Raw genomic sequence first — 11,103 nt, forward strand, 5'->3', positions numbered from 1 at the left:
TAATCCTTGAGGACATGCTTTTAAGGTGAGTGAATGTTTGTTTGGGGAAATGTCAGATGTGGTTTGTTTTGTACAGCATGGTAAGTACATTGCCAGGGGTGGCTGATACAGTAGAAATATTTAAGATAGGCACATGGATGAAAGAAAAATGGAGGGTTGGGGTATGTAGGCAGGAAGGGTTGGAGTAAACATGTTGGGTAAAGGGCTCGTACTGTGATGCACTGTTCTAAATGGTGGCTTCCAGTCCTCAGGGTCCCATCCAATTCTCATCTGCATCTTTCAGCCTGGTCTCACAAATGAGGCAGGTTATGAAAGACTCTGTGCCTGGTGGCAGTATCAACAGGGTGGGGTATCCCTATCCTCTTCTATACAGCCCCCTCTGACTTTCGTCTCCTTTCTTTACGCAGGGACCCCCCGGAATGGATGGCCTCGATGGAAAGGAAGGGAAGCCAGGTGCCCGGGTAGGACATTAACTCACAACCTGAAACACCGAGGTCCTCTTGTCTACTGGGTAGAGATAATAATGGTGATTGTTTCCTTTGCAGGGTGAAATGGGACCTATGGGGCCACCAGGACTCAGGGGTGCACATGTAAGTGATTGTACTGTCCATCGTACCCAATCTGCTCTAGCATTCAGTATGTTAAACATTACCCATCCAGAATAAGACCAGAACTTGTGGTTAAGAAGAAAGGTTCATAAATTTGGTTTGATTTTCTTGGGATTTGAAAGTCGAGTAAAGATGTTGAAAGATTACAATAGGGTGGTATAGAGGGACTGAGAGGGCACAACCTTGGAGCTGATTCTCCAGCAGTAGCTGGTGAAATTCCTCATAGGAGGATTTGAGGTACTCCACCTGATAGCCTGTTGTAGAGTGTTGTAGAGTAACTGGAGCCTCCAGTGCCATGACAGGTGAGTGGGACAGGACATGTCAGGGACTAAGAGAAATGGAGGGTTTGTGCAATTTCTGAAAGGTGCACGTTCTCTAATTGGTCTCTTTCCTTCAACAGGGATTTAAAGGAAAACCTGGGCTCCCAGGCCAACCTGGGCTGAGAGTGAGTATCTGTGTGTAGTGGATATGAGTGGGTGCAGTAGTACTCAAATACAGGAGTCTAAGTGATAGTGCTATGCATGGTTCCAGGTGTGTGTGTGTGTGTTATAAGCAATAACAACTCTCGCTGTTACAGGGTGAACAGGGAGCAGTGGGTCCACCTGGAGCAGCGGGACGTCCAGGCTTTGAGGCAAGTATGAATATTCTTCAATCACTGGTAATTCCTAAATTTTATTTTCCAAACATTCTCTGCAGCACTACCCTCTCTCCCCACGGGGTATGTTTTAGAAACGTAGAAAACCTACAGTGCAATACAGGCCCTTCAGCCCACGAAGCTGTGCCGAACATGTCCTTACCTTAGAACTACCTAAGGTTACCTGTAGCCCTCTATTTTTCTAAGCTCCATGTACCTATTCAGGAGTCTCTTAAAAGACCCTAACGTATCTGCCTCCACCACCATCGCCGGCAACCCATTCCACACACTCACGACTCTCTGTGTAAAACATATACCTCTGACATCTCCTCTGTACCTACTTCCAAGCACCTTAAAACTGTGACCTCTCGTGCTAGCCACTTCAGCCCTGGGAAAAAGCCTCTGACTATCCACACAATCAATGCCTCTCATCATCTTGTACACCTCTATCAGGTCATCTCTCATCCTCTGTCGCTCCAAGGAGAAAAGGCCGAGTTCACTCAACCTGTTCTCATAAGGCATGCTCCCCAGTCCAGGCAGTATCCTTGTAAATCTCCTCTGCACCCTTTCTGTGGCTTCCACATCCTTCCGGTAGTGAGGTGAACAGATCTGAGCACAGTACTCCAAGTGAGGTCTGACCAGGGTCCTATATAGCTGCAACATTACCTCTCAGCTCTTAAACTCAATCCCACAATTGATGAAGGCCAATGCACCGTATGTCTTCTTTACCATAGAGTCGACCTGCGCAGCAGCTTTGAGTGTCCTATGGACTCAAACCCCAAGATCCCTCTGATCCTCCACACTGCCAAGAGTCTTACCATTAATACTATATTCTGCCATCATACTTAGACCATAAGACCATAAGACAAAGGAGCAGAAGTAGGCCATTCGGCCCATCGAGTCTACTCCGCCATTTTATCATGAGCTGATTCATTTTATCCTATTTAGTCACACTGCCCCGCCTTCTCACCATAACCTTTGATGCCCTGGCTACTCAGATACCAATCAATCTCTGCCTTAAATACGCCCAATGACTTGGCCTCCACTGCTGCCCGTGGCAACAAATTCCATAGATTCACCACCCTCTGACTAAAAAAATTTCTTCGCATTTCTGTTCTGAAAGGGCGCCCTTCAATCCTGAAGTCATGGCCTCTCGTACTAGACTCCCCCATCATGGGAAACAACTTGCCACATCCACTCTGTCCATGCCTTTTAACATTCGAAATGTTTCTATGAGGTCTCCCCTCATTCTTCTAAACTCCAAGGAATACAGTCCAAGAGCGGACAAACGTTCCTCATATGTTAACCCTCTCATTCCTAGAATCATTCTCGTGAATCTTCTCTGTACCCTCTCCAACGTCAGCGCATCCTTTCTTAAATAAGGAGACCAAAGCTGCCCACAGTACTCCAAGTGAGGTCTCACCAGCGCCTTATAGAGCCTGAACATCACATCCCTGCTCCTATACTCTATTCTTCCAGAAATGAATGCCAACATTGCATTCGCCTTCTTCACTACTGACTCAACCTGGAGGTTAACTTTAAGGGAATCCTGTATGAGGACTCCCAAGTCCCGTTGCATCTCAGAACTTTGAATTCTTTCCCCATTTAAATAATAGTCTGCCCGTTTATTTTTTCTGCCAAAGTGCATAACCATACACTTTCCAACATTGTACTTCATTTGCCACTTCTCTGCCCATTCTTCCAATCTATCCAAGTCTCTCTGCAGACTCTCCATTTCCTCAGCACTACGGCCCCTCCACCTATCTTCATATCGTCGCCGGCAGCCAACCAGAATAGGATCCCTTTATTCCCAATCTCTGTTTCCAGCCAATCAGCCAACGCTCTATCCACGTATGTAACTTTCCTGTAATTCCATGGGCTCTTGTTAAGTGGCCTCATGTGTGGCACCTTGTCAAAGGCCTTCTGAAAATCCAAATATACAACATCCACTGCATCTCCCTTGTCTAGCCTACTGGTAATTTCCTCAAAAAATTGTAATAGGCAGGATTTTCCTTTAAGGAATCCATGCTGAGTTCTGCCTATCTTGTCATATGCCTCCAGGTACTCTGTAACCTCATCCTTGACAATCGACTCCAACAACTTCCCAACCACCGACGTCATGCTAACAGGTCTATAATTTCCTTTTTGCTTCCTTGCCCCCTTCTTAAATAGCGGAGTGACATTTGCAATCTTCTAGTCTTCCGGAACCATGCCAGAATCTACCGACTTTTGAAAGATCATCGCTAATGCCTCCGCAATCTCCACAGCTACTTCCCTCAGAACACGAGGGTGCATTCCATCTGGTCCAGGAGATTTATTGACCTTTAGCCTATTCAGCTTCCTGAGTACTTTCTCTGTCGTAATTGTGACTGAGCACACTTCTCTTCCCTGCCACCCTTGAGTGTCTGGTATCCTGCTGTCTTCCTCAGTGAAGACTGTTGCAAAATACTTGTTCAGTTCCTCTGCCATCTCCTCACCTCCCATTACAATTTCTCCAGTATCATTTTCTATCAGTTCTATATCTACTCTCACCTGTCTTTTACTCTTTATATACTTGAAAAAGCTTTTCGTATCCTCTTTGATATTATTTGCTAGTTTCCTTTCATAGTTAATCTTTTCTCTCTTAATGACCTTCTTGGTTTCCTTCTGTAAGGTTTTAAAAACTTCTTAATCCTGTCTTCCCACTAATTTTTGCTTCCTTGTATGCCCTCTCCTTAGCTTTAACTTTGGCTTTGACTTCTCTTGTCATCCACGGTTGCATCCTTTTTCCACTCGAAAATTTTTCTTTTTTGGAATATACCTGTCTCGCACATTCCTCATTTTTCGCATAAACTCCAGCCACTGCTGCTCTGCCATCTTTCCCGTCAGTGTCTCTTTCCAGTCAACTTTGGCCAGTTCCTCTCTCATGCCACTGTAATTTCCTTTACTCCACTGAAACACCGACACATCAGATTTCGGCTTCTCTTTTTCTAATTTCACAGTGAACTCAATCATGTTATGATCACTGCCTCCTAAGGGTTCCTTCACCTCAATCTCTCCAATCACCTCCGGTTCATTACACAATACCCAATCCAGTACAGTCGATCCCCTAGTGGGCTCAACAACAAGCTATTCTAAAAAGCCATCTCGCAGATATTCTACAAATTCTCTCTCTTGAGATCCAGTGCCGACCTGATTTTTCCAATCTACTTAAAATCCCCCACAATTATCATAACACTGCCCTTCTGACAAGCCTTTTCTATTTCCAGTTGTAATTTGTAGTCCACATCCCTGCAGCTGTTTGGAGGCCTATAAATAACTGCCATCAGAGTTCTTTTACCCCTGCTATTCCTTAGCTCAACCCATAAAGATTCTGCACCTTCCGATCCTATATCACCTCTTTCTAATGATTTAATATCATTTCTTACCAATAAAGCCACACCTCCCCCTCTGCCTACCTTCCTATCCTTCCCATACACCGTGTATCCTTGGATGTTCAGCTCCCAGAGATATGCATCCTTTAGCCAGGTCTCAGTGATGGCCACAATATCATACCTGCCAATCTGTAGCTGTACAACAAGATCATCCACCTTCTTCCTTATGCTGCGTGCATTTAAGTACAACACCTTAAGACCAGTATTTGATACTTTTTGCTTTGATTTCACTGCAACTTTATTGCAGTTCAACTCATCCCAATGGCTACACATTTGCCCCATCACCTGCCTGTCTTTCCTGACATCTTTACTGCTCACTATCTTAGATTTATTTCTGTTTTCCCCTTCCTCCGCTCTATCATTCCAGTTCCCATCCCCCTGCCAAATTAGTTTAAACCCTCCCTAGCAGCTCTATTAAACTTTCCCACCAGGATATTGATCCCCTTCGGGTTCAGGTGTAACCTGTCCTTTTTGAACAGGTCATACTTCCCCCAGAAGAGATCCCAATTATCCAAGAATCTGAAGCCCTGCCCCCTACACCAGTCTCTCAGCCAGGCATTCATCTGCCTGATCCGACGACTCTTGCCCTCGCTAGCACGTGGCACAGGAAGCAATCCGGAGATTACTACCCTGGAGGTCCTGCTTCTCAGCTTCCTTCCTAACTCCTGGAAATCTCTCTTCAGGACCTCCTCCTTTGTCCTATCTATGTCATTGGTACCAACATGCACCAAGACAACTGGCTGCTCACCCTCCCCCTTCAGAATATTCAGGACCCGATCCGAGACATCCCGTACCCTGGCACCTGGGAGGCAACACACCATGCGGGTATCTCTGTCAGGCTCACAGAATCTCCTGTCTGTTCCCCTGACTATGGAATCCCCCACGACTACCGCATTTCTCTTCTCCCTCCTTCTTTCCTGCATAACAGCGCCAGGCTCAGTGCCAGAGACTCGGTCACCGTGGGTGTCCCCCGTCAGGTCATCCCCCTCAACAGCATCCAGAACAAGATATTTGTTGCTGAGGGGGACAGCCACAGGGGTGCTCTCCACTATCCGGGCATTTCCCTTCCCTCTCTTGACAGTGACCCAGTGTTCTGACTCCTGTAGCCTAGGGATGACTACTGACTCCTGTAGCCTAGGGATGACTACCTCCCTGTAGCTCCTGTCTATCACCTCTTCACTTTCCCTGATAAGCACTAGGTCATCAAGCTGCAGCTGCAGAACCCTAACACGGTCTCTGAGGAGCTGCAACTCGGTGCACCTGGTGCAGATGTGGCCATCAGGGAGGCTGGAAATCTCCCAGGATTCCCACATCTGACACCCTGAACAAAGCACTAACCCTGCAGGCATGCTATCTAATTCTACAGGAATGAAACAGGAAAAATAAGTCTACTCATCCACTTACCTCGCCAAACAGACAAACTTTTTAAACCGTCAGCTGTGAGAGCCCTGCTGTTCCTGTCTGTCCGGGCCGATTCGCGAAAGGGGTGGGGGGTGGGGGGGAGAGAAAAAAGAGTTGGCGCTTCGCTCTAGCCTCTTCCCGTTTACCGCCTAAGCCCGTTGAAGCCGAAGCCCTACACTCCGCTACCGCTCACTCCTACTAAAACGAACCACTTCACACTTATCTGGGTTGAACTCCATCTGCCACTTCTCAGCCCAGTATTATGTCCTATCCATGTCCCGCTGTAACCTCTGACTGCCCTCCACACTATCCAAACTGAAAGCTGGTGAAGACTGCACCCATCCTGAAGCAGAAACAAGGGTCTCTAAATGTCCCCATACCACAGTCCTCGGAAGAATCCCTGGTAGAGCATCCATGTTGCTCCAAAGGACAGAGCCCTTGCATGCACACAGCTGTCAGAAAACTGCTTCTGTGTTGACACAGTCAACTCAGGAGAGTATTTACCTTGGTGGAGCTCCTCTGGGAGCTGTCCTGGTTTTATATTCTGGAAAATCCTTAGAAATCGTCTAGAGAAATTTGGAAGCTTATCACTGCAAACTTGTCACAATCTGAGAACATAAAACAGAGTGGACAACATAGCTCCTCAAGGTGGCTCTGCCCATTAATTGTAGCAGATCTGACTGCAACCTCAACTTCGCTGTGTCCTTTAACCTTGGATATTGCTGAATTCAGAAACTTATCTGTCTCATCCTAATACAGTTCATCTCCGGTTACAAATAGCTAATTTGTGTATAGCCCTATAGATACCTTTCTTAGATAAGAAAGGATATGCCAGAATTAGAGAGGGTTAACAGGAGGTTTACAAGAGTGATCCTGGGATCAAAGAGCTAATACATGAGGAGTGTTTGATAGTTCTGGATCTGCACTCACTGGAGTTTAGAAGATTGTAGGGATATCATTGAAATCTATCAAAAGTATTGAATGCCCTATATAGAGTGGACATGGAGAGGATGTTTCCGTTAATAGAAGACTCTTGGACCAGCAGGCATAAGCCACAGAAAAGAAGGACATCCCTTTACAGCAACGATGAGGAAGAACTTCCTTAGCCAGAAGATGGTGAATCAGTGGAAGTCATTGCCACAGACATCTGTGGGTGCCAAGTCATAATTAAAGCAGAGGCTGATAGGTTCTTGATTAGTAAGGATGTTAGAAGTTATGTGGAGAAGGCAGGAGAATGGGCTTCAGAAGGAAATTAAATCAGTCATAATTGAATGGCAGAGTAGACTGATGGGCCGATTGTCTTGGTCTTATGTTCTTATAGGTTAAATATTCCAGCTCCTGTGGGCTTCAGACTTCTTCTTTCAGGTGGGAACTTGAGTTACGACAGCATTTCCAACTTGGAAATTAACACAGAACATAGAATATTACAGCACCCTACAGGCTCTTTGGCCAACTATGATGCGCCAAACTTTTAACTCAAAGATCAATCTAACCCTTTCCTTTTATTATCCATGGTTTTCCTAAGTGTCTCTAATGGATCTATCTCTACCTCCATCTCTAGCAGGGCATTCCATGCACTCATGGAATAAAATCTTACCTCTGACACCACCTACACTTTCCTCCATTCATCATAAAATTACACCCGCTCATATTAGGCATTTTCACCCTGGGAAAGTTTTCTGGATGTGCTCTCAGTCTGTGCCTCTAAACATTTTTAAATTGTTATTTTTATTTATAGATACAGTGTGGAATAGGACCCCCCCCAGACCCACCCACCCAACAACCCACCGATTTTAACTCTAGCCTAATCACAGACCACATACAATGACAAATTAATCTACTAATCCGTAAGTCTTTGGAATGTGGAGGAAACCGGAGCACCTGGAAGAAACCCACACACACACTGGCAGGAATGTACAATCTTACTTACAGAGCATGCCAAATTAAACTCCGAACTTATCCAGCCTATCCTTGTGCTCTTTATCTCAAGGGGACGTGGCACATATCCCTGAGCATGTGTATGACTGGAAGATGTAATCAGTCAAATGTTACAGTAGATTAGGAATAAGCAACTGCAGACACTGGAAACCTAAAATAAAGAGTTTTAGGTGCACTAAGCTGGAATAGCATCATGCTAACCACTACATTGCTATGGCACCTATCAAGTCAACTCTGACCCTTCTTCACTCCAGAGAAAAGCCCAAGCTCACTCAATCTATCTTCATAAGACATGCTGTCTAATCCAGGTTAAATTCCTCTGCCCTCTCTCTAAGGTTTCCATATCCTTCCTGTGATGAAGCGATCATATTCTAAGTGTGATCTAACCACAATTTTATAGAGCTGCAATATTACCTTGTGGCTCTTGAACTTAATATTACAATTCATAAAGGCCTTCTTCTCAACTTGCACAGCAACTTTCAGGGATTAAACATAGACATAGAATAGTACAGCACAGTACAGGTCCTACAGCCCACAATGTTGTACCGACCCTCAAACCCTGCCTCCCATATAACCCCTCACCTTAAATTCCTCCATATACCTGTCTAGTAACCTCTTAAACTTCACTAGTGTATCTGCCTCCACCACTGACTCAGGCAGTGCATTCCACGCACCAACCACTCTCTGAGTAAAAAACCTTACTCTAATATCCCCCTTAAACTTCCCACCCCTTACCTTAAAGCCATGTCCTCTTGTATTGAGCAGTGGTGCCCTGGGGAAGAGGCGCTGGCTATCCACTCTATCTATTCCTCTTATTATCTTGTACACCTCTATCATGTCTCCTCTCATCCTCCTCCTCTCCAAAGAGTAAAGCCCTAGCTCCCTTAATCTCTGATCATAATGCATACTCTCTAAACCAGGCAGCATCCTGGTAAATCTCCTCTGTACCCTTTCCAATGTTTCCACATCCTTCCTATAGTGAGGCGACCAGAACTGAACAGAGTACTCCAAGTGTGGCCTAACCATAGTTTTAAAGAGCTGCATCATTACATCGCAACTCTTAAACTCTATCCGTCAACTTATGAAAGCTAACACCCCATAAGCTTTCTTAACTACCCTATCCAACTGTGAGGCAACTTTCAGGGATCTGTGGACATGTACCCTGAGATTCCTCTGCTCCACCACACTACCAAGTATACTGCCATTTACTTTGTGCTCTGCCTTGGAGTTTGTCCTTCCAAAGTGTACCACCTCACACTTCTCCAGGTTGAACTCCATCTGCCACTTCTCAGCCCACTTTTGCATCCTATCAATGTCTCTCTGCAATCTTTGACAATCCTCTACACTATCTACAACACCACCAACCTTTGTGTCGTCTGCAAACTTGCCAAACCACCCTTCTACCCCCACATCCAGGTCGTTAATAAAAATCACGAAAATTAGAGGTCGCAGAACAGATCCTTGTGGGACACCACTAGTCACAATCCTCCAATCTGAATGTACTCCCTCCACCATGACCCTCTGCCTTCTGCAGGCAAGCCAATTCTGAATCCACCTAGCCAAACTTCCCTGGATCCCATGCCTTCTGACTTTCTGAATAAGCCCACTATGTGGAACCTTGTGAAATGCCTTACTAAAATCCATATAGATCACATCCACTGCACTATCCTCATCTATATGCCTGGTCACCTCCTCAAAGAACTCTATCAGGTTTGTTAGACAGGATCTGCCCTTCGCAAAGCCATGCTGACAGTCCCTGATCAGACCATGATTCTCTAAATGCCCAGAGATCCTATCTCTAAGAATCTTTTCCAACAGCTTTCCCACCACAGACATAAGGCTCACTGGTCTATAATTACCCGAACTATCCCTACTACCTTTTTTGAACAAGAGGACAATATTCGTCTCCCTCCAATCCTCTGGTACCATTCCCATGGACAACGAGGACATAAAGATCCTAGCCAGAGGCTCAACAATCTCTTCCCTCACCTTGTGGAGCAGCCTGGGGAATATTCCGTCAGGCCCTGGGGACGTATCTGTCCTAATGTATTTTAACAACTCCAACACCTCCTCTCCCTTAATATCAACATGCTCCAGAACATCAACCTCACTCATGTTGTCCTCACTATCATCAAGTTCCCTCTCATGGGTGAATACCGAAGAGAAGTATTCATTGAGGACCTTGCTCACTTCCACAGCCCCCAGGCACATCTTAGAAACATTGAAACATAGAAAATAGGTGCAGGAGTAGACCATTCAGCCCTTCGAGCCTGCACCGCCACTTATTATGATCATGGCTGATCATCCAACTCGGAACCCTACACCAGCCTTCCCTCCATACCCACTGATCCCCGTAGCCACATGGGCCATATCTAACTCTCTCTTAAATATAGCCAATGAACTGGCCTCAACTGTTTCCTGTGGCAGAGAATTCCACCTTCCATCTTCTCACCTTTATCTCTAATCGGTCCTACCTTCACTCCTGTCATCCTTTTTTTCTTCACATAATTGAAGAATGCTTTGGAGTTTTCCTTTACCCTACTCGCCAAGGCCTTCTCATGCCTCCTCCTTGCTCTTCTCAGCCCCTTCTTAAGCTCCTTTCTTGCTTCCCTATATTCCTCAATAGACCCATCTGATCCTTGCTTCCTAAACCTCATGTATGCCGTCTTCTTCCACCTGACTAGATTTTCCACCTCACTTGTCACCCATGGTTCCTTCACCCTACCATTCTTTATCTTCCTCACCGGGACAAATTTATCACTAACATCCTGCAGGAGGTCTCTAAACATCGACCACATGTCCATAGTACATTTCCCTGCAAAAACATCATCCCAATTCACACCCACAAGTTCTAGCCTTATTGCCTCATAATTTGCCCTTCCCCAATTAAAAGTTTTCCTCTCCTCTCTGATTCTATCCTTTTCCATGATAATGCTAAAGGCCAGGGTGCGGTGGTCACTGTCCCCCAGATGCTCACCCACTGAGAGATCTGTGACCTGACCCGATTCATTACCTAGTACTAGATCTGGTATGGCATTCCCTCTAGTCGGCCTGTCCACATACTGTGACAGGAATCCGTCCTGGACACACTTAACAAACTCTGCCCCAC

General features: G+C 45.6%; 1 protein-coding gene across 1 annotated transcript in view; it reads left to right on the forward strand.

Annotated features, from left to right (window-relative positions):
- col16a1 (collagen, type XVI, alpha 1) overlaps positions 1 to 6,258 on the forward strand; it is a 401,818-nt gene extending 395,560 nt beyond the window's left edge. The window contains exons 56-60 of the mRNA XM_072247276.1: positions 408 to 461; positions 546 to 590; positions 1,009 to 1,053; positions 1,186 to 1,239; positions 6,211 to 6,258. Coding sequence (XP_072103377.1) covers positions 408 to 461; positions 546 to 590; positions 1,009 to 1,053; positions 1,186 to 1,239; positions 6,211 to 6,258 — 246 coding nt within the window. The remainder of the gene's footprint in view (positions 1 to 407; positions 462 to 545; positions 591 to 1,008; positions 1,054 to 1,185; positions 1,240 to 6,210) is intronic.
- The last annotated feature ends 4,845 nt before the right edge of the window (positions 6,259 to 11,103 follow it).

Source organism: Mobula birostris, chromosome 30 (genome assembly GCF_030028105.1).
Source record: "Mobula birostris isolate sMobBir1 chromosome 30, sMobBir1.hap1, whole genome shotgun sequence".
Classification (NCBI taxonomy): Eukaryota; Metazoa; Chordata; class Chondrichthyes; order Myliobatiformes; family Myliobatidae; genus Mobula; species Mobula birostris.